This window comes from Ascaphus truei, chromosome 21 (genome assembly GCF_040206685.1).
Source record: "Ascaphus truei isolate aAscTru1 chromosome 21, aAscTru1.hap1, whole genome shotgun sequence".
NCBI classification, from domain to species: Eukaryota; Metazoa; Chordata; class Amphibia; order Anura; family Ascaphidae; genus Ascaphus; species Ascaphus truei.
In genome coordinates this window covers 3917113-3940884 of record NC_134503.1, presented here as the reverse complement: position 1 = coordinate 3940884, position 23772 = coordinate 3917113, and the positions used below count along the sequence as shown (strand labels likewise).

Sequence of the window (23772 nt, the reverse complement as noted above, 5' to 3'; positions counted from 1 at the left end):
GTCCACCAACAGGTCAGGTTTTCAGGATATCCCTGCTTCAGCACAGCTGGCTCAACCAGTGGCTCAGTCGAAGACTGAGCCACTGACTGAGCCAGCTGTGCTGAAGCTGGGACTGATTGAGCCAGCTGTGCTGAAGCAAGGACTGATTGAGCCAGCTGTGCTTAAGCAAGGACTGATGGAGCCACCTGTGCTGAAGCAGGGATACACTGAACACCTGAGCTCTTGGTTAACCTTGAGGACTGAAGTTGGCCCCCCCTGGGTTAAACTCTAGCCTGCCAGGCCACAATCTGCGTTTCCTTCCCACCCACATATTTCATTGTGAAAGTATCCGGTAGTTTTCCACTAGGAAGAACGTGATGTGAGACACGCCAACGTCGGAGCTAGACAGCCCGTATCCCGGAACACGTCACGAGGGCCCCTCAACCGGGCGACCCTGGGGGCCAAATATGCCCCACGGAAGGGCCTAGGAGTGACCCTTGGACCAGTGGGGCCTGGGACACAAATGTAACCAGGGTCATGAGTGAGGGGGAGGGTAGGGGGTAAACAGGGTCAAGGGGGGGGGGGTAACCAAGGTCATGGGGGGGGGAAGAAGGGGGAGCCGACAGCTCATCCATCACACAATGGTAGGGGGGGAGGGGTTACGAGGTGGCAGTGCCCGTATAGCCTGTCCAGAGGGGGGCAGAGGGCACAGAGGGCTGGCTTGGGCTGCTTGCTCTTGTCGTTGTTCAGGCAGAGAAGTGCAGTTTTCACCCTACAACTCATGTGTAAGCCAAAGTAATATAAATATACGATACTGTCACGCCTGTATGCCCGCAGACCTGGCTAGACCCCAGTACTGAGGTGGGAACGGTATGATACCACACACCCACAGCAGTGGGAGCAAGCCCGGAGTGTGGTATGGCGTTGCTGGGCCTGTTGGAAGAGTTGTTAGAGTATACTTGGGAATGTCCGTAAAAATGGTCGTGTCCGTGTGCCAATGTTCAGGAGTCCAGAGGCTAGAATCGTCAAGGTATAAGCCAGGTCCTAGGAAGCCAGAGGTAAGCGAAGTAGTATGCGTAGCAGGGTTCAAAGGGTTACCAGAGAGCAGAGTAGTCCAGGACAAGCAGGGGTCAAAGCCAGGGAAATCCAAGATAACACAGGTGCAGGAAACCACAGGAACGGAGAGGGAGCACAGCATAGGTCAGGTACACACAGGGAAACAGGAACTATGCAGAGCGAGGAAGAAGTGGACAGACAGGGGTTATAAAGGAGGGCATACCAATAGGAGAGAGGGGAGGAGTAGAGAGAGAAGTGGGAGACGACAGGGATAGGACAGGGAGAGAAGAGAAGGAGACAGAAGGGGCAGTCAGGGGAATGGCCTGGAGGGCTTGGGAGGCGGAGACATGGGGAACAGAATAAGAAGAGCATGTGCGCGCGCCCTCTGTAAGCTGGGGATGCGCGCGCACAGGTTGCAACACAGAGAGGGACCGCACGGAGCAAGGGAAGGACGCAGGAGGAGCACGAAGCCCACAGAAAAGGAACGTGCCCGTGAGCTGCGACCGCGAGACGGCATGCAGAGGCAGAGAGGAGGGAGCAGGTGGGTCACGGAGACCAGCGGAGGAGCGTGTGCGCGTGCCCTTCGTGGGCTGAGGGAGCGCACGCACCAGACGCGTCCCCAGGCGCGCGGAACGCTGCGCTGCGGGCACCACGCAGGGAGGAGGTAACGGGACGGGTGCCACCACAGGGGAAGGTAATGCGGGCACCGCGGGAGAGAGGGAGCGGGGAGGATCATAGGAGGGACTCAGGATCCGCGTGGGTATGCGAGACCTGCGGGGAACGCGCTGCGGCAAGGGGAGAGAGGTGGAAGGTAAAGGAGAGGAGTGGGAAGGAGTAGAAGGGGCAAGAGGAGATGGGAGAGAGGGACAAGGAGGGGGAAGGAATCTCCTGAGTCGTCAGAGATTCAAGTGTATAAATGCCGGCACATGACCGAAGTATAATCATTGTGAAATCTTTAATGGTCTCCAAAATGACCTATTCCTGCCTGCTCCTCGTTGGGTTTTCAGATCTGGCCCATTTGGGTAGCCAGCTGCAGAGCCACGCGTTGTCCACGCTCAGGAGATGCTCATTCCTAAGGCTAAGTCCCTGCTAGTGCTGATCGGGCGGCGCTCGCGGCGCGGAATTACATATATAGATATATGCAAGTCCCCGCTCATGTGGTGCGCGCGGCGCTCGTGCGCAACGCTCATCCACGATCGGCGCGTAAGTAAACAAAAAATCTATACTTAGCCGCGCGCTCAAATACCCACCCCCCCCCCTGCGTGCGCATACAAGCCGGACACGCGGCGCTCATGCTTGGAGCGCTCTCCAAGCGTGAGCGCGCTCAGCGCCAGCGGGGACTTAGCCTAAGGCAGCTGTGATCAGGGGCGAGGTATAAACCTACAAACAGATGGAAGAGGACCCCTTCACCTCTCTGGGGGGGGGGGGGGGAGGGAGACCTCGCTGCCCCCTACTAAAAACCCTGGCTTTCTTTCAGAGGAAATCCTCGTTTCTATCCCAAGCAGATTTGAATGACTTTACCAGGCCCCCACGTCCATATAACATTATATAGAATCCCGATGGTGGCCATATTTTAAGTGTTCCTGTAAAAATTTAAAAAAAAACAAGTACTTCAGTATTAGGTGAAACCTTTTTTATTTGGACAAACCATAGATATTATAAGATAAGATTTAAAAAAAAAAAAAAAAAAGTGTTTTTTTTTTTTTTTAATAAACAACCTTTCTTCAAATATAAAAAGCCCAGGGAGGGTCATTAACACGGAAACGTTTGGGTAACCAGTAAAGACTTTGTAACTACACTTAAATTGGGAAGGAAATGTTAGTGTGTGTGTGTGTGTGTTTGTGTGTGCGTGCTGCAGCATTACTGGGTTTCACCAGATTGTGTTGTATCCAAAATGACCCATCGCAATGACACACTTTGTTCTGTGTAAAAACAGTTTTCCCAGGTACTTTTGAATTAGCTCATCGTATGCTCTTTATCACCCTATTCCTGACCCTATCTCACCCCATAAACGTGAGGTTCTTCAAATATTAGAGGTGCACTCACACATACCGTAGGCGGCCAGTTGAATTTGTTAGGGGCCGCTCAATGGGGAGTGTTGTGACATTGGAGTGTTTTCTTTCCCCTTATTTCACCCCCTGTCCTTATCAGAGAACCAATACAGATGAGGGGGGGGAGGGGCTCTGGCTATGCATGCACATCACAGTGACATCACACAGTGACATCACACAGTGACATCACACAAAGGCTTCGAGTGCCTACCGGGTGGTTACTTATACACCCAGTTAAGAAACGGAGGCGACAGTTTTGTGGAAGTATAAATTGGTCACAGCTTTATTGTTTTAACAATACCTGAAAATAACCGTCAGCCATAATCTGAGTCCTTGGTCATCCCTATTCTCGGTATCTTCCGGCATGAGCCCTCCTCCACCCGCCCTAATCTACCGTCCACCGGGAGAGACACTCAACCACCCCGTCATCCGCTCACCCTAAGTCCCCCTTATCAGGGCCGCCTGGGCCTACCCGCATAGGATAGCGCCCAGCTACCCAAGATTGGTTTCAGGGGTACCGCGCCCGACCGCCTGCGTCGGCGCCTCCAGCCCGCACCATCTTTTCATGGGGGACCGTTACCTGGCGGCCCATCCGCATCAGGTGGAGCCCCATTTCGGGTCTTTACGGCGTCCCTACGGTGACTGGCCTGACAGTTCCGCTGAAGCGGTGACGATGGATCTGATAACAGATTCATAAGATATGGTTAGACATAGCACAACAACATTACATTCTCACTGGGGTACAAAAAAACAAATTCAATGAGGAGCTACCAGCCTGCACCGGGTTTAAATACCCCGCGCAAGTACCCCCTCCCCCCATTGACGCGCGAATCTAACAAACCTCGTGGTTGGGGGAGGGGGGAAGGAAAGCCAGCAACAGCATGCACCCCCTAGAGGCACAGCAACCGTTATGTAGACGACAGGCCCATTTGGGACCTCGGCCTTTCTGTGACATCACACATAAGGGTGCAGCCGCAAGAAATCAAACTCCTCCCGCTCTAATAAATAGAGTATATATATATATATATATATATACACACATATATATACACACACACACACACACACACATATACAGTATATATATATACACACACACGTGTAGGTGTGCAGCTGAGCAGGTGTAGGTAGGTGTGTATATATTGTGATACAGTCACTGTATGGGCTGGCGTGGTGCAGCTAGGATGCTTTCCAGCCTACAGGGAGTTAACTTCCCCTGGAGAGGCTTGTTGCAGGTGCAGCAAAATCAGCTAAGTCTCCCGAGTGAGCAGGAGAGAACTGCACACACAGAGAGACCGCTTTCCCCCGAGAAGGGGGAGAGTGACTTCTCCCCAGCCAAGAGAAAGCTAGCTGGCACAGTCCCCTAGACTTGCTGGACGTTGGTCCCAGAGCATGCTGGGACTGCCTGGGTGGCACATCCAGGAAGAAACAAGGACTACAGTGGAAGCAGGTGGATCTAGAGGGATTTTCTGGACTTTCGTGGGAGGGATTTCCCTACAGCACCAACACAGATAAGGACTAAATAATGAATATTTGGGTGCCAAAGGACTATTGATATTGTTGCTAACCGGTGGGTTATTTAAAGCTGAGAACCAGTTAAGTTGGCCAACGACAATCAGAGAGGCTTATGCTGATGCTTAGAAAGTCTCCCGATAGGAGTAGGCTTTATTTTTATGATTTGTTTTCCCTTAATGGGACGATGGGCCTATTATTGTGTTATTTAACCCCTGTAAATAAATCCCATATAAAGAAATATAGAGTTTCCTGCCTTAATCTGGGACACAGGATCTTGCAACGCGACAGCGGGATCACAATACATACATGCAGGATATCCCTGCTTCAGCACAGGTGGCTCAATTAGAGGCACCGTCGAAGACTGAGCCTCTGATTAAGCCACGTGTGCTGAAGCTGCATATCCTGATAACCTGACCTGTTGGGGGGGGCTTGAAGACTGGAGTTGAGCCCCCCCTGCTCCAAAGATAAAAAGTCTGTGTACAGAGGGGGCAACCGTTATTACCCATTAACGCCAAATAACAAGTGCGTCAATTCCTTAACCGTCGGCGTCAATGGCCGTTACATCGGTATGTTCAGCCCTGTATAAGGCTACAAAAGGTCTCTCTGCATTTGTACCGGTGCAATGTGCCATGATATCTGGCAGGTCCATATCAGACTGGCCAGACTTGCTTAGGCCCAGATCCACCAAACAGCTCTTGGGCCGGCTGACCTGCTTCACCTGCACGGCGGGTATTCGCGGGTATTCACAGATTTGATTGTAAGCTCTTTGGGGCAGTGCTGTATAACTTTGCCAGCCCTATACAATATATCGGGCAGGTTAACCCCGTCAGAGCTGGAGGGCCTGTGGCACGTTGTTCCGCACCGGAAGGTCCTTTGAGATGCCCAGTGGTGGTGCCGCTCGCCCCCTCATGCCCCCGCGGCCCCCCAGGAGGGATGAGTGAAATGAATCCTTTTCCTCCTGGCCCAGCGGGAGAAGACGGCTTTCTCCGTGATGAAGCGGTGAGCTCCTCGCGACGCTCTTTCATGCATCATGTACATGCTGCACTCGTCCAGCCTCCCCTTCTCGTAGTAGTGATAAGGCACGGGGGGTCGTGACCTCTCTCTGCAGAGGGAACGAGGGAGGGGCAAACCAAACTCCGTTGGTGCGATGTGTCTCGATCGGAGGTGTCTGTCTGTTTAACTATGCGTGTTCCTCTGCACCCTTCCCACTGCCCGTCTCCCCGCGTCCCCTCCCACTGCCCGTCTCCCCGCGTCCCCTCCCACTGCCCGTCTCCCCGCGTCCCCTCCCACTGCCCGTCTCCCCGCGTCCCTTCCCACTGCCCGTCTCCCCGCGTCCCCTCCCACTGCCCGTCTCCCCGCGTCCCCTCCCACTGCCCGTCTCCCCGCGTCCCCTCCCACTGCCCGTCTCCCCGCGTGCCTTCCCACTGCCCGTCTCCCCGCGTCTCTTCCCACTGCCCTTCTCCCCGCGTCCCTTCCCACTGCCCGTCTCCCCGCGTCTCTTCCCACTGCCCTTCTCCCCGCGTCCCTTCCCGCTGCCCGTCTCCCCGCGTCCCTTCCCACTGCCCGTCTCCCCGCGTCCCTTCCCACTGCCCGTCTCCCCGCGTCCCTTCCCACTGCCCGTCTCCCCTCCCACTGCCCGTCTCCCCGCGTCCCTTCCCACTGCCCGTCTCCCCGCGTCCCCTCCCACTGCCCGTCTCCCCGCGTCCCTTCCCACTGCCCGTCTCCCCGCGTCCCTTCCCACTGCCCGTCTCCCCTCCCACTGCCCGTCTCCCCGCGTCCCTTCCCACTGCCCGTCTCCCCGCGTCCCTTCCCACTGCCCGTCTCCCCGCGTCCCTTCCCACTGCCCGTCTCCCCGCGTCCCTTCCCACTGCCCGTCTCCCCGAGTCCATTCCCACTGCCCGTCTCTCCGCGTCCCTTCCCACTGCCCGTCTCCCCGCATCCCCTCCCACTGCCCGTCTCCCCTCCCACTGCCCGTCTCCCCGCGTCCCTTCCCACTGCCCGTCTCCCCGCGTCCCCTCCCACTGCCGTCTCCCCTCCCACTGCCCGTCTCCCCGCGTCCCCTCCCACTGCCCGTCTCCCCGCATCTCTTCCCACTGCCCGTCTCCCCGCGTCCCTTCCCACTGCCCGTCTCCCCGCGTCCCCTCCCACTGCCCGTCTCCCCGCATCTCTTCCCACTGCCCGTCTCCCCGCGTCCCCTTCCACTGCCCGTCTCTCCGCGTCCCTTCCCACTGCCCGTCTCCCCGCGTCCCTTCCCACTGCCCGTCTCCCCGCGTCCCCTTCCACTGCCCGTCTCCCCTCCCACTGCCCGTCTCCCCGCGTCCCTTCCCACTGCCCGTCTCCCCGCGTCCCCTCCCACTGCCCGTCTCCCCGCGTCCCCTCCCACTGCCCGTCTCCCCGCGTCCCCTCCCACTGCCCGTCTCCCCGCGTCCCCTCCCACTGCCCGTCTCCCCGCGTCCCTTCCCACTGCCCGTCTCCCCGCGTCTCTTCCCACTGCCCTTCTCCCCGCGTCCCTTCCCACTGCCCGTCTCCCCGCGTCTCTTCCCACTGCCCTTCTCCCCGCGTCCCTTCCCGCTGCCCGTCTCCCCGCGTCCCTTCCCACTGCCCGTCTCCCCGCGTCCCTTCCCACTGCCCGTCTCCCCGCGTCCCTTCCCACTGCCCGTCTCCCCTCCCACTGCCCGTCTCCCCGCGTCCCTTCCCACTGCCCGTCTCCCCGCGTCCCCTCCCACTGCCCGTCTCCCCGCGTCCCTTCCCACTGCCCGTTTCCCCGCGTCCCTTCCCACTGCCCGTCTCCCCTCCCACTGCCCGTCTCCCCGCGTCCCTTCCCACTGCCCGTCTCCCCGCGTCCCTTCCCACTGCCCGTCTCCCCGCGTCCCTTCCCACTGCCCGTCTCCCCGCGTCCCTTCCCACTGCCCGTCTCCCCGCGTCCCTTCCCACTGCCCGTCTCCCCGAGTCCATTCCCACTGCCCGTCTCTCCGCGTCCCTTCCCACTGCCCGTCTCCCCGCATCCCCTCCCACTGCCCGTCTCCCCTCCCACTGCCCGTCTCCCCGCGTCCCTTCCCACTGCCCGTCTCCCCGCGTCCCCTCCCACTGCCGTCTCCCCTCCCACTGCCCGTCTCCCCGCGTCCCCTCCCACTGCCCGTCTCCCCGCATCTCTTCCCACTGCCCGTCTCCCCGCGTCCCTTCCCACTGCCCGTCTCCCCGCGTCCCCTCCCACTGCCCGTCTCCCCGCATCTCTTCCCACTGCCCGTCTCCCCGCGTCCCCTTCCACTGCCCGTCTCTCCGCGTCCCTTCCCACTGCCCGTCTCCCCGCGTCCCTTCCCACTGCCCGTCTCCCCGCGTCCCCTTCCACTGCCCGTCTCCCCTCCCACTGCCCGTCTCCCCGCGTCCCTTCCCACTGCCCGTCTCCCCGCGTCCCCTCCCACTGCCCGTCTCCCCGCGTCCCCTCCCACTGCCCGTCTCCCCGCGTCCCCTCCCACTGCCCGTCTCCCCGCGTCCCCTCCCACTGCCCGTCTCCCCGCGTCCCTTCCCACTGCCCGTCTCCCCGCGTCCCTTCCCACTGCCCGTCTCCCCGCGTCCCCTCCCACTGCCCGTCTCCCCGCGTCCCCTCCCACTGCCCGTCTCCCCGCGTCCCCTCCCACTGCCCGTCTCCCCGCGTCCCTTCCCACTGCCCGGCTCCCCGCGTCCCTTCCCACTGCCCGTCTCCCCGCGTCCCCTCCCACTGCCCATCTCCCCTCCCACTGCCCGTCTCCCCGCGTCCCTTCCCACTGCCCGTCTCCCCGCGTCCCTTCCCACTGCCCGTCTCCCCGCGTCCCTTCCCACTGCCCGTCTCCCCGCGTCCCCTCCCACTGCCCATCTCCCCTCCCACTGCCCGTCTCCCCGCGTCCCTTCCCACTGCCCGTCTCCCCGCGTCCCTTCCCACTGCCCGTCTCCCCGCGTCCCTTCCCACTGCCCGTCTCCCCGCGTCCCTTCCCACTGCCCGTCTCCCCGCGTCCCCTCCCACTGCCCGTCTCCCCGCGTCCCTTCCCACTGCCCGTCTCCCCGCGTCCCCTCCCACTACCCGTCTCCCCGCGTCCCCTCCCACTGCCCGTCTCCCCGCGTCCCTTCCCACTGCCCGTCTCCCCGCGTCCCTTCCCACTGCCCGTCTCCCCGCGTCCCTTCCCGGCTCCCCGCGTCCCTCCCCGACTGCAGTCTCCCCGCGTCCCTCCCCGCGTCCCTCCCCGTCTGCCGTCTCCCCGCGTCCCTCCCCGTCTGCCGTCTCCCCGCGTCCCTCCCCGTCTGCCGTCTCCCCGCGTCCCTCCCCGTCTGCCGTCTCCCCGCGTCCCTCCCCGTCTGCCGTCTCCCCGCGTCCCTCCCCGTCTGCCGTCTCCCCGCGTCCCTCCCCGTCTGCCAGCGTCCCTCCCCGTCTGCCGTCTCCCCGCGTCCCTCCCCGTCTGCCAGCGTCCCTCCCCGTCTCCCAGCGCCCCTCCCCCGTCTCCCAGCGCCCCTCCCCCGTCTCCCCGCGCCCCTCCCCGCGTCCCTCCCCGTCTGCCGTCTCCCCGCGTCCCTCCCCGTCTGCCGTCTCCCCGCGTCCCTCCCCGTCTGCCGTCTCCCCGCGTCCCTCCCCGTCTGCCGTCTCCCCGCGTCCCTCCCCGTCTGCCGTCTCCCCGCGTCCCTCCCCGTCTGCCGTCTCCCCGCGTCCCTCCCCGTCTGCCGTCTCCCCGCGTCCCTCCCCGTCTGCCAGCGTCCCTCCCCGTCTGCCGTCTCCCCGCGTCCCTCCCCGTCTGCCAGCGTCCCTCCCCGTCTCCCAGCGCCCCTCCCCCGTCTCCCAGCGCCCCTCCCCCGTCTCCCAGCGCCCCTCCCCCGTCTCCCAGCGCCCCTCCCCCGTCTCCCAGCGCCCCTCCCCCGTCTCCCAGCGCCCCTCCCCCGTCTCCCAGCGCCCCTCCCCCGTCTCCCAGCGCCCCTCCCCCGTCTCCCAGCGCCCCTCCCCCGTCTCCCAGCGCCCCTCCCCCGTCTCCCAGCGCCCCTCCCCCGTCTCCCAGCGCCCCTCCCCCGTCTCCCAGCGCCCCTCCCCCGTCTCCCAGCGCCCCTCCCCCGTCTCCCAGCGCCCCTCCCCCGTCTCCCAGCGCCCCTCCCCCGTCTCCCAGCGCCCCTCCCCCGTCTCCCAGCGCCCCTCCCCGTCTCCCAGCGCCCCTCCCCGTCTCCCAGCGCCCCTCCCCGTCTCCCTGCGCCCCTCCCCGTCTCCCTGCGTCCCTCCCCGTCTCCCTGCGTCCCTCCCCGTCACCCAGCGTCCCTCCCCGTCTCCCTGCGTCCCTCCCCGTCACCCAGCGTCCCTCCCCGTCACCCTGCGCCCCTCCCCGTCACCCTGCGCCCCTCCCCGTCTCCCAGCGCCCCTCCCCGTCTCCCTACGTCCCTCCCCGTCTCCCTGCGTCCCTCCCCGTCTCCCTGCGTCCCTCCCCGTCACCCTGCGTCCCTCCCCGTCACCCTGCGCCCCTCCCCGTCTCCCAGCGCCCCTCCCCGTCTCCCTGCGCCCCTCCCTGTCTCCCTGCGTCCCTCCCCGTCTCCCAGCGTCCCTCCCCGTCTCCCAGCGTCCCTCCCCGTCTCCCAGCGTCCCTCCTTGCTCTCGGTTTGTCCGTCCCCCCCTTTTCCGTACCTGCAGTAGTTCTCGCTGACCATCCCATACACAGAGATCTCCTCGCACAGCTCCATGGCCAGAATCATTGTGAACCATCCAGTGCTGAGGAAGGTGCCGGACAACGCCCTGCGGTCAGAGAACGGACGTTACTAGGAAACACCAACACGTCTCCATGCACCCCATAACATGCCCAGGGAAACCGCTCACTGCCCGGGCACAGGGGTATACAGGGAAACTGCTCCCTGCCCGGGCACAGGGGTATATAGGGAAACCTTTCACTGCCCGGGCACAGGGGTATACAGGGAAACCGCTCCCTGCCCGGTCACAGGGGTATACAGGGAAACTGCTCCCTGCCCGGGCACAGGGGTATACAGGGAGACCTCTCACTGCCCGGCACAGGGGTATACAGGGAAACTGCTCCCTGCCCGGGCACAGGGGTATACAGGGAGACCTCTCCCTGCCCGGGCACAGGGGTATACAGGGAAACCGCTCCCTGCCCGGGCACAGGGGTATACAGGGAAACCGCTCCCTGCCGAGCACAGGGGTATACAGGGAAACCGCTCCCTGCCCGGGCACAGGGGTATATAGGGAACCCTCTCACTGCCCGGGCACAGAGGTATACAGGGAAACCTCTCACTGCCCGGGCACAGGGGTATACAGGGAAACCTCTCACTGCCCGGGCACAGGGGTATACAGGGAAACCTCTCACTGCCCGGGCACAGGGGTATACAGGGAAACCTCTCACTGCCCGGGCACAGGGGTATACAGGGAACCCTCTCACTGCCCGGGCACAGGGGTATACAGGGAGACCTCTCACTGCCCGGGCACAGGGGTATACAGGGAAACCTCTCACTGCCCGGGCACAGGGGTATACAGGGAAACCGCTCCCTGCCTGGGCACAGGGGTATACAGGGAAACCTCTCACTGCCCGGGCACAGGGGTATACAGGGAAACCTCTCACTGCCCGGGCACAGGGGTATACAGGGAACCCTCTCACTGCCCGGGCACAGGGGTATACAGAGAAACCTCTCACTGCCCGGGCACAGGGGTATACAGGGAACCCTCTCACTGCCCGGGCACAGGGGTATACAGGGAAACCTCTCACTGCCCGGGCACAGGGGTATACAGGGAAACCTCTCACTGCCCGGGCACAGGGGTATACAGAGAAACCTCTCCCTGCCCGGGCACAGGGGTATACAGGGAAACCGCTCCCTGCCCGGGCACAGGGGTATACAGGGAACCCTCTCACTGCCCGGGCACATGGGTATACAGGGAAACCTCTCACTGCCCGGGCACAGGGGTATACAGAGAAACCTCTCACTGCCCGGGCACAGGGGTATACAGGGAAACCTCTCACTGCCCGGGCACAGGGGTATACAGGGAACCCTCTCACTGCCCGGGCACAGGGGTATACAGGGAAACCTCTCACTGCCCGGGCACAGGGGTATACAGGGAAACCTCTCACTGCCCGGGCACAGGGGTATACAGGGAAACCTCTCACTGCCCGGGCACAGGGGTATACAGGGAAACCTCTCACTGCCCGGGCACAGGGGTATACAGGGAAACCTCTCACTGCCCGGGCACAGGGGTATACAGGGAAACCTCTCACTGCCCGGGCACAGGGGTATACAGGGAAACCTCTCACTGCCCGGGCACAGGGGTATACAGGGAAACCTCTCACTGCCCGGGCACAGGGGTATACAGGGAAACCTCTCACTGCCCGGGCACAGGGGTATACAGGGAAACCTCTCACTGCCCGGGCACAGGGGTATACAGGGAAACCTCTCACTGCCCGGGCACAGGGGTATACAGGGAAACCTCTCACTGCCCGGGCACAGGGGTATACAGGGAAACCTCTCACTGCCCGGGCACAGGGGTATACAGGGAACCCTCTCACTGCCCGGGCACAGGGGTATACAGAGAAACCTCTCACTGCCCGGGCACAGGGGTATACAGGGAAACCTCTCACTGCCCGGGCACAGGGGTATACAGGGAACCCTCTCACTGCCCGGGCACAGGGGTATACAGGGAAACCTCTCACTGCCCGGGCACAGGGGTATACAGGGAAACCGCTCCCTGCCTGGGCACAGGGGTATACAGGGAAACCTCTCACTGCCCGGGCACAGGGGTATACAGGGAAACCTCTCACTGCCCGGGCACAGGGGTATACAGGGAACCCTCTCACTGCCCGGGCACAGGGGTATACAGAGAAACCTCTCACTGCCCGGGCACAGGGGTATACAGGGAACCCTCTCACTGCCCGGGCACAGGGGTATACAGGGAAACCTCTCACTGCCCGGGCACAGGGGTATACAGGGAAACCTCTCACTGCCCGGGCACAGGGGTATACAGAGAAACCTCTCCCTGCCCGGGCACAGGGGTATACAGGGAAACCTCTCATTGCCCGGGCACAGGGGTATACAGGGAAACCGCTCCCTGCCGAGCACAGGGGTATACAGGGAAACCTCTCACTGCCCGGGCACAGGGGTATACAGGGAAACCGCTCCCTGCCGAGCACAGGGGTATACAGGGAAACCTCTCACTGCCCGGGCACAGGGGTATACAGGGAGACCTCTCACTGCCCGGGCACAGGGGTATACAGGGAAACCTCTCACTGCCCGGACACAGGGGTATACAGGGAAACCTCTCACTGCCCGGGCACAGGGGTATACAGGGAAACCTCTCACTGCCCGGGCACAGGGGTATACAGGGAAACCGCTCCCTGCCCGGGCACAGGGGTATACAGAGAAACCTCTCACTGCACCGGGCACAGGGGTATACAGGGAAACCTCTCACTGCCCGGGCACAGGGGTATACAGGGAAACCTCTCACTGCCCGGGCACAGGGGTATACAGGGAAACCTCTCACTGCCCGGGCACAGGGGTATACAGGGAACCCTCTCACTGCCCGGGCACAGGGGTATACAGGGAGACCTCTCACTGCCCGGGCACAGGGGTATACAGGGAAACCTCTCACTGCCCGGGCACAGGGGTATACAGGGAGACCTCTCCCTGCCCGGGCACAGGGGTATACAGGGAAACCGCTCCCTGCCCGGGCACAGGGGTATACAGGGAAACCTCTCACTGCCCGGGCACAGGGGTATACAGGGAAACCTCTCACTGCCCGGGCACAGGGGTATACAGGGAACCCTCTCACTGCCCGGGCACAGGGGTATACAGAGAAACCTCTCACTGCCCGGGCACAGGGGTATACAGGGAACCCTCTCACTGCCCGGGCACAGGGGTATACAGGGAAACCTCTCACTGCCCGGGCACAGGGGTATACAGGGAAACCTCTCACTGCCCGGGCACAGGGGTATACAGAGAAACCTCTCCCTGCCCGGGCACAGGGGTATACAGGGAAACCTCTCACTGAAACGCAACAGAAACAGGAGCGCATGCACAAAACTGGAGAAGCACCGCAGAGTCACACACATCAGAGAGGGGAGGCGCATGGGGGAGGCGCATGGGGGAAGCGCAGGGGTGAGGCACAGACTGACCGGTTCTTGCCCGTCTCATCCTGGAAGACCTGGTCACAATGCGCCATCATGTCCTGCGTCAGTGTGTAGATCTGCGCGGTGGGGTGTCTGTCCTTGGACTGCAGCAGGGCGTGATACGTCATGCCCTTTTCCGTGTCCATCTGCCGCGGGGGTCCCCAGATCACGTACACAGTGTCCAGCGAGTGCTGCAAGAAGTAGGTCTGGTTGCGGAGCAGTAGGGGGACGCTGGTGTGGGAGATGACGCGCAGGGTGCTGCGGGTGCCCACGTCTGCCTCGTATCCCAGCGTGGGGGCTGTGTTCATGCGCAGGACGCACTCTGCCTGCTCGATCTGGGGCCCCAAGCCGGACCCCAGCATCTGGCCGGAGCTGGACACCACAGCACACGTTCCACAGGGAGACCTGACCAGTGGCTATGGGGACAGAAAAGGATAGGTCAGAAGTAAGACCGGGGTCAATGGAAAGCGTCCAGCGCTCATGCTATAGATCCATAGTCTGTGCACTGACGCTTGACCGCAGAAAAGGACCTGTCACCACTGACCTCTCCATCAGGGAGCCGGCTGTACCCCTCCAGCTGCAGTATGCGGGGTAAAGAGGAGGGGGTTCGGTCAGCTCGCTCCCCAGGGCTCACGCTGACCCAGCACAGCCAAAGCACAGCACACAGCAGCAGGCCTCCCACACACACCCGCCGCGCCTGCAAGGACATCAAGCAAAACACTTCAACTGGGCAACGACTCCGGGGCCAACGTGTAATAATGGCAGTGGCATGTTAGGGGTCAGATCCACCTGGGACCAGTGTAGGGTGGCAGTGGCATGTTAAGGGGTCAGTCCCTCCTGGGACCAGTGTAGGGTGGCAGTGGCATGTTAAGGGGTCAGTCCCTCCTGGGACCAGTGTAATGTTAAGAGGTCAGTCCCTCCTGGGACCAGTGTAGGGTGGCAGTGGCATGTTAAGGGGTCAGTCTCTCCTGGGACCAGTGTAGGGTGGCAGTGGCATGTTAAGGGGTCAGTCCCTCCTGGGACCAGTGTAGGGTGGCAGTGGCATGTTAAGGGGTCAGTCCCTCCTGGGACCAGTGTAGGGTGGCAGTGGCATGTTAAAGAGGGGTTTGATTTCCTAGGGCTGCTCCCTATTGTCTGACGTCACTGTGCGTGTGTTCAACAAGAGTTTGCACAGGCAAAGCCCCTCTCCGGCTTTCTGATAAGGACAGGGTGGGCTACAAGTAAAGAAAACACTAGACTACCTAGGCCTTGCAATCGTTTGGTGCTCTTGTTACAAATCTGTAAAAATCCTGATTTTGTCCCTAACTAAATGGCCGCCTCCTAACTTCGCGCTGTGTTCTGTGAAATGAGGCAGCTGATATGTAACATTATATTACCAAGTGTAACACATTGTTACAGCTTTCAGAGTAATAGACAGTCTGCTGTTTGGAACACAGCAACAGATCTGTTTGTGATACTTTGGTGCCAAAGGGCAGAGCTCAAAAAGGTGCATGTCAGAGTCAGTTTCAAAAGAGGAAGTGTATAAATATATTAAAAAGTAAAAAATGGAGCTAGAGATTTAAAAAAAATGCACACGGTATTATCTAAAACTACAGAACTGATTTTTTTTATTTTTAAACAGGATTTTTCATGTTTTGCTGCTTGAATGTGCGCCGCGGAATGCGTGTTGCGGAATGGCGGAATGCGTGTCGCGGAATGGCGGAATGCGTGCCGCGGAATGGCGGAATGCGTGCCGCGGAATGGCGGAATGCGTGCCGCGGAATGGCGGAATGCGTGCCGCGGAATGGCGGAATGCGTGTCGCGGAATGGCGGAATGCGTGCCGCGGAATGGAGGAATGCGTGCCGCGGAATGGAGGAATGCGTGCCGCGGAATGGCGGAATGCGTGCCGCGGAATGCGCAAGTGTCCCAGGAGCAGGCTCGGGAATGGCTTACCAAGATCTTCATGTTTCATCAGCCAGAGAGAGCCTGCGGGCCTGGAGGCAGAGAAAACAGGTCCGGTCAACACACACACAGACAGTGACACACACGCAGACAGACACACGCACACAGAGACACACACACACAGACAGTGACACACACACACACACACACACACACAGACAGTGACACACAGACACACACACAATGGCAGAGCTGGGATCTCTGGGGGTGTTACAGGTCACACACACACAGAGACACACACACACATACAGAGACACACACACACAGACACACACACACAGAAACACACACACACACACACACACACATACAGAGACACACACACACACAGAGACACACACACACATACAGAGACACACACACAGACCCGGCCCCGCCCCGCTTCCCATCACATAACGGTCCCGCTGGTTATACCGGCGCCACGGGGAGTGAGGCCTCCGGGCACCGCGCACACCGGGGCCTGGCACAGCGCTCTCCCCGCACAGGCTTCACCCCGCCCGGACTCTGCTTCCAGCCCACACCGGGGATACAGGCCCCCCGCCCCGGAAACACCGGGCCCGCCCCCCGCACAGCGTGTCTCAGTCACGGGACAATACCCCACAAAAACACAGTGACAACGCAGCAAGCCTAACACACAGTGACAATGCAACCCTTACACACACAGCATGACAACACAGCAATCCCAACACACAGCATGACAACACATCACACACACACACTATGACAACACATCACACACACACTATGACAACACATCACACACACACACACCACACACACACACACACACACACACACACACACACACACACACACACACACACACACACACACACACACACACAGCATGACAACAACACTTACACACACCATGACAACACATCACACACACACACACACACACCATGACAACACATCACACACACACTATGACAACACATCACACACACACACACCATGACAACACATCACACACACACAGCATGACAACAACACTTACACACACCATGACAACACATCACCCACACACACACCATGACAACAACACTTACACACACCATGACAACACATCACACACACACACTATGAAAACACATCACACACACACACACACACCATGACAACACATCACACACACACAGCATGACAACAACACTTACACACACCATGACAACACATCACACACACACACACCATGACAACACATCACACACACACCATGACAACATCACACACACACCATGACAACATCACACACACACACCATGACAACACATCCCTTACACACACACAGCATGAAAAAACATCCTACACACACACACAAACACACACACCATGACAACACAACCCTTACACACACACACATGACAACACAACCCTTACACACACACACCACATGACAACACATGCCTTCCACACACAGCATGACAACATGCTTAACCCCTCATTTGCTGCTTGAGTTTTTTCTCCGTGCTGTGTGTTTGCAGGTTAGGAGTTAGGCTGCGGACACGCTGGCGCTGACCGCGCTCATGCCTGGAGAGCGGTGACGTCACCAGCTCTCCAAGAATGAGCGCCGGGTGTCCGCGCTAGTTCGCAAGCGCTCGCGGGGGCGTTGCTGGCAACCTGAGCGCGGTTCAAAGTCACTTTTTTTGTTTATATAAGCGCCAAGCGTGGGTGAGCGTGTGCCGCACACGAGCACACGGGGACGGAAAAATGTACATTGCGAGAAGTAACCTCGCCAAGCACCGCGTGGTCAGCGGCAGGGTGGCCGCAGCCTAAGGGAGAGGGAAGTACCTGTGGTCTAATATATAATACGTTCTATCCTGTTTTTTTCATTGAGTGCTGTCTACTTCCAATATTATTTTAACTGTACACACACAGCACAATCCCACACATCCACAGCACAACCTTACACACACAACATGATACACATAGCACAGTCCCATACATACACAGCATAATGCACAAAGCACAAACCTACCCACACAACATGATTGTGATGTGCATCAATTGCCAACACAAACAACCAATACACAACAAGAATGACAATAGCACAACTTGCTGTTCTACATAGCACACAGTGCGAGAGCCCAACACAAAATTCACAAGCCCTATATCCAAGCTGCCATGCAAAACACAACACTCACACACTATACCAGGCATACACAATTATACAAACTGAATGACACACACACACACACACACACACACACACACACACACACACACACACACACACCATTACACAGATAGAGATGTTCATAAATAATTGTTTATTTGAGTCAGTCTCACCTAGCCAACACACATTCAGCCGCATTACAATAAGGCCTCAAATACAGCATAATATAATAAATATATCTTATCAGTGGAAGCAGCCATTTTAACCCCTCCCTGCCAAGCGGATCTTTCTCAAGGCAGCAGAAAGGTAAACATGTTTGAAAAGCAGAACACAAATCTCTGCGCTGAAACCTCAGAGTCGCTGCCCTTGTGCATATTAAGGTTTGATAAAGGATAAAGCATAGCAAAGAGGATATGATACACGCAGCTCCGATAACGGCTATCGAACCTCGATCGCCGTGACCTTCCATTCTTGTCAATAGCAGCATTTTATTTTTTTACTTCTTGTCCTTTCCAAAGCTATTCTTTTAAAAATCTGGTACACTCTTCCGGAGAGAGAGGCGTTTGGGAGGATAAAAACGGAGCTCTCCCCAGGGCCCCGTGCTAGTTTGCGGTTACATCAGGAGCTCCAGATTAGGAAAATCAGATTTTTATTTATTTTATAGCACTAAAAAAAATATATATATATATTTTTTTTAATAGCAGGACATGCGCAGGAAGCGAGATACTAACATTACGCGTTAAACAACGATTTCTGGGGGGAGAGGAAGGGGGGGCGTTTACAGCAATCGAGGTTCAATACCCATTATCAGTTTTACGATTTGGTTTCATCCCAGCTGTGCTGCTCCCATCGTCAAATCGGAGTGACATCTAATTAGCACCCACTGCCAATGCTGTATAGAGCGTTTGGGGCGCTTTTGGGATACCTGGTGTGCACGTTATTTCCTTTTCTATAGTATCTAACAGGTTACGGCTGTCAACATCTAAAGGGCGATCTGTTTCCAAGGCGTGCGAGAGGAAGTTGCATAGTGAGTAGCGGAGCGGCAGGAAGCATTATCTGCAAAGATCCACCAAAGTGGTATTCTGGCCAAGCTCAGGGGTAGCCAACTCCAGACCTCAAGGGCCACCAACAGGTCAGGTGTTCAGGATATCCCTGCTTCAGCACAGGTGGCTGTGTCTTCGACTGAGCCACTGATTGAGCCACCTGTGCTGAAGCAGGGATATCCTGAAAACCGGACCTGTTGGTGGCCCTCGAGGACTGGAGTTGGCCATGCCCTTGTTCATGCATTTGTTATCTATTATCATGCGCTTAATGCCTTAGTTGCTGGAAGAGCATTACTCTGCCGGCCCTTCCTGCAGAAAGAGGGTTAACGTGAGAATTACTGAACACGCTTCTTACAGGCAATGTGCCCTACAAGCGGACATTATTATAAAGGCTTGTGGGGGTGAATGCATCACCAGTGCACTGCAATAACCACTCACCAGAGGGGCTCAACTCCAGTCCTCAAGACCCCCCCCGCCCCCCCAACAGGTCAGGTTTTCAGGATATCCCTGCTTCAGCACAGATGGTGCAGCCATTGTGGTTGAGCAACCTGTGCTGGAGCAGGGATATCCTGAAAACCTGTTGGGGAGGGGGGGGGGGGTTTGGTTTTGAGGACTGCAGTTGATCACCGCTGGTCTGCCCGGGATATCTCACTCGCCGTATCCGCAGACAGATCGCCGCCTCCTGGCGACAGATGGAAACGGCGTTCAAGTCTACCCATCAAGGACGGGCTTCGGCGTCCTGCTTGCTCTTCGCGTTGTTGAATTGCATCTGCTCTCTCTCCTTAACCCTCATTCTTTCGGCTTTTCTACACCCAATCGCCACGTACGTTTTTTTTATTTTATTTTGTAAACGCACGTTTTCCTGTTCTTTTCATAAGCCTTTTTTCGCCAAAACATGGCTACGCGTGAATTTTTTTTCCTAATAATAACGTGTTAACGTTTGTTGTAAACAGCGCGTCTTAAACTTTCAAAACCGTTAAGGCGAAGCGGGCGGTTAGAAAAAGTCAAAATCCAATTTCTAATGTCACGAAATAAAAATGGGAAGGTCCGCATCGGGACGGGACTTTGGCTTGACGCGCGCGCCAGGAAGGGTCACGCTGTATGCATCTCCATCCAGTGGCACAGCCTCCGGGAGTACCTGGAAGGGCTCACGGTGGAGAACTCTTGCCCGCGATACCGCATGCTCTTCCACAAATGCTCCAGCCTCTTCTTCCAGCTGTAGACCGTGAAGATGTCGATGATGCCAACGAAGTATCGGAGCTCCGGCCCGTCCATCACGTGCAGCGGGTTCCTGTAGCTGGGGAGCAGCCGGCGGTTCTGGGCCATGACCTCGGACACGTCGGACGCGGTGCTGAACTGCGGCCCGATCTTCTTGATGGGGACGCGACCACCCGCAGCCACCTCCGGGCCGCCGCTGAACTCCGTCTCTTCGTCGCCTTGTTCCACGGAACCGCCGCCGCCACCTTCCTCCTCTATGGTCCCGGGAACCGAGGGACAGTTGGAAGTGGTGGGACTGCCTGCCCCGTTTATGGATCTAGCAATAACAAAGCAGATGTTATTTGGAACCCTGGATACCTTCTGATGTGGTTTAAACGCAAATAGCCACTGGCGCACTGTTAAATTGAAATCCGTATATATTCTGAGTACTCGCCACCATTATTTCAGTAATCCGCTAATAAAAATACCACTTGTGGTGCATTTGCATGTCACAGACTGGTCTGTCTTTCTCCAGTATCACTTCGCAAACGGTGCACGCCACTGCAGCTAGGGATTCTGGGTAAGAACAGGCAAAGGAATACAATTGTCCCTATGCTTGGTATTTTCTCATATGAATGTATATTTGTATCTTCTAAACAGTGCCAACATGTACTCGGCACTTTAGAAAATAGACAATAGAATACAGAGAATTATAATACAATATAACAAACATCGGAATCTCTGACCCAGAGAGCTTACAATTATATGGGTGAATCGACTGTTGGCAGTTTCCTTTAACGGAGACCTAAAGGGGCAGCCCTCACTTAAGTTAAAACCACCTTAAAAACATCATATCTGTGTAATTGGCCTTCTCACAAAGATTATAGAACACCTAAAAGTACAAATGTATTTATTTATATTCCTTTTTTCTAGGTCTGCTGAATACAGGCTGATCAGCTACGTGTGTGTGTGTGTGTGTGTGTGTTTGTGTGTTTACTTTGCAAATAATAATTCACCTGTAGATTCAAAGAGTGACAGAAGGGATTAGGTATACATTGTAATAAGCCCCCAGAGCATTTGTTCACAGTGGCACTAGTACACTTGGGTGCTATGAGTAGGCTAAATCTCGGAGTTACGGGTTGGTTTCCAATGGGCGGCCAAGTTGACCTTTGGAAGAAGAATAAAAGTACTTTCGTGGTGACCTTAGACCGGCCAATGTTCCCAGAAAGATGAGGTTGGTTGTTGCTGTAAGCAGCACACATTCCCATGCTCTGACTTGACTCCTGTCTCTTCCCTGTGGTGTACAGTCCTTGCTCACCTTTTGGTCCGGACGATGAGGTTAGCCAGGGACCAACTCTGTGACTTTTCGTCTGGGTGCAGTGGCTGGAAGCCAACGAGGAAGCTGTAATCCAACACATTCAGCTCCTGCAGGAAGCGAGTGTCCAGCTCTGCCTGGCGCAGCAGCCAGAGCCGCTGCTGGTCTGTGGGGAAACAGGAAGTGAATGGACAGTGCGCTGACTAAAGCAGATAAAGGAGGAGTGGGGCAAGGCTGGTGGGGAGTGTGCACTCACATGGAACTTGGGAAAGATGGAGTGAGGGCTGAAGGGGAGAGTGCCCTCATGCATTTGAAGAGAGGAAGCAAAGAGGAGTGATGCAGGACTGGCGGAGAGTGTGCACTCACATGGAGCAGATGGGGCGATACATCCAGAGGGAAGAGTGTGCCGACAGGTGTCGGCAGAAAGAGTGAGGCAAGAAGGCGAGAGTGACAGGACCATGGACGAGTCACACATCCGAGTGGGGAGACAATGGGAAAGGCAAGACCAGCGATAGCCCCTGGGATGGACAGACACACAGACGCTCAGCATACCTACATGAACCTACCCAGACAGATAACATTTCCCTCGAAGTTGAGATCCTTGAAGACCTGCAGCATGCGGCTTCCTTCCGGCTGTGGCTCGGTCCAGCGACTAACCTGGCACCCCTTAATATCGTACCTGTGCAGACAAGACGGAGATTACCGACACAGAGCAGAGACCTTCCCTAGCGGGAGACGGGGGGGGGGGCGGGTGAAACTTCCTCTCACCGTCCTGTGATTCGCTCGTCGGGGAAGAACACGCTCTGCATGATGATAAAATACTTCTAGGAAAGAGGAATGAAAACAAACACCATTAGTGGGACCAGGAGGAGTACTTTACATAGAGACGAGAAGCCATTGTCCCTCCAGGCCGCCGAGAGGGGGAGACCGAGTCTCTTTGTATCGGAGCATTCATTTAAACTCTTTTAAGGGTTGTTGGTATTTTTGTAGGATCCGCACAAAGAACGTTTCTCTGACATTGAAATCTTGAGGATTTGCAGTAGAGTGTAAGATAAGGATGCAAAATATATATATATTCTTTGCTCCGTCTCATAACTAGAACACAAAGCTGCTTTTACGTATTTTCGCCCCAAAAAACTTTCCGTTGTAAATCAGGGGTTAGCAATGCACCGGCAGGGGAAGGGTTAAGGAGGTGAATACGGTGATTCTCCAAGAATAGTGGGCTCTGCCCTGTGGGAGCACCAGCCCCCCCTTACCTTCCTCTCCAATCACTGGTTAAGTTTTTATAAGGGAGGGGGTAAAGGCACATATAAACAAATAAAGGGAGAGGAGATAGAGGGAGGGGAGAGGAGATAGAGGGAGGGGAGAGGAGATAGAGGGAGGGGACAGGAGATAGAGGGAGGGGAGAGGAGATAGAGGGGGAGGGGAGGGAATAGAGGGGGGGGAGAGGGAATAGAGGGAATAGAGGGAGGTGAGAGGGAATAGAGGGGGGGCGAGGGAATAGAGGGGGGGGAGAGGGAATAGAGGGGGGGGGGCGAGGGAATAGAGGGAGGGGAGAGGGAATAGAGGGAGGGGAGAGGGAATAGAGGGAGGGGAGAGGGAATAGAGGGAGGGGAGAGGGAATAGAGGGAGGGGAGAGGGAATAGAGGGAGGGGAAGAGGGAATAGAGGGGGGGGAAGAGGGAATAGAGGGGGGGGAAGAGGGAATAGAGGGGGGGAAGAGGGAATAGAGGGAGGGGAGAGGGAATAGAGGGAGGGGAGAGGGAATAGAGGGAGGGAATAGAGGGGGGGAGAGGGAATAGAGGGGGGGAGGGAATAGAGGGGGGGAGAGGGAATATAATGGGGGGGAGAGGGAATAGAGGGGGGAGAGGGAATAGAGGGGGGAGAGGGAATAGAGGGGGGGATAGGGAATAGAGGGGGGGGATAGGGAATAGAGGGGGGGGATAGGGAATAGAGGGGGGGGATAGGGAATAGAGGGGGGGAGAGGGAACAGAGGGAGGGAACAGAGGGGGGAGAGGTAATAGAGGGAGGGGAGAGGGAATAGAGGGAGGGGAGAGGGAATAGAGGGAGGGGAAAGGGAATAGAGGGGGGGGAAGAGGGAATAGAGGGAGGGGAGAGGGAATAGAGGGAGGGGAGAGGGAATAGAGGGAGGGGAGAGGGAATAGAGGGAGGGGAGAGGGAATAGAGGGAGGGGAGAGGGAATAGAGGGAGGGGAGGGAATAGAGGGGGGGAGAGGGAATAGAGGGGGGGGAGGGAATAGAGGGGGGGGAGGGAATAGAGGGGGGAGAGGGAATAGAGGGGGGAGAGGGAATAGAGGGGGGAGAGGGAATAGAGGGGGGAGAGGGAATAGAGGGGGGAGAGGGAATAGAGGGGGGGAGAGGGAATAGAGGGGGGAGAGGGAATAGAGGGGGCAGAGGGAATAGAGGGGGGAGAGCGAATAGAGGGGGGGATA

The 23772-nt window shown here is 57.7% G+C and overlaps 2 protein-coding genes across 2 annotated transcripts in view; both read right to left on the bottom strand.

Moving 5' to 3' along the window:
* Positions 1-3340: 3340 nt before the first annotated feature.
* On the bottom strand, positions 3341-16202 carry ST6GALNAC4 (ST6 N-acetylgalactosaminide alpha-2,6-sialyltransferase 4). Its single transcript, XM_075578513.1, has 6 exons — positions 16062-16202; positions 15639-15679; positions 14250-14402; positions 13712-14121; positions 10231-10338; positions 3341-5703 (listed from the first exon to the last, which is right to left on the bottom strand). The coding sequence occupies exons 2-6, from the start codon at positions 15648-15650 to the stop codon at positions 5508-5510; spliced, it is 879 nt and encodes a 292-aa protein (XP_075434628.1). The 5' UTR covers positions 15651-15679; positions 16062-16202; the 3' UTR covers positions 3341-5507.
* A 1699-nt stretch (positions 16203-17901) lies between these two features.
* The window catches only part of PIP5KL1 (phosphatidylinositol-4-phosphate 5-kinase like 1), a 21886-nt gene continuing 16015 nt past the window's right edge, over positions 17902-23772 (bottom strand). The window contains 4 exon segments of the mRNA XM_075578512.1: positions 17902-20343; positions 21325-21487; positions 21888-22000; positions 22090-22145. Coding sequence (XP_075434627.1) covers positions 19902-20343; positions 21325-21487; positions 21888-22000; positions 22090-22145 — 774 coding nt within the window. The 3' untranslated portion in view covers positions 17902-19901.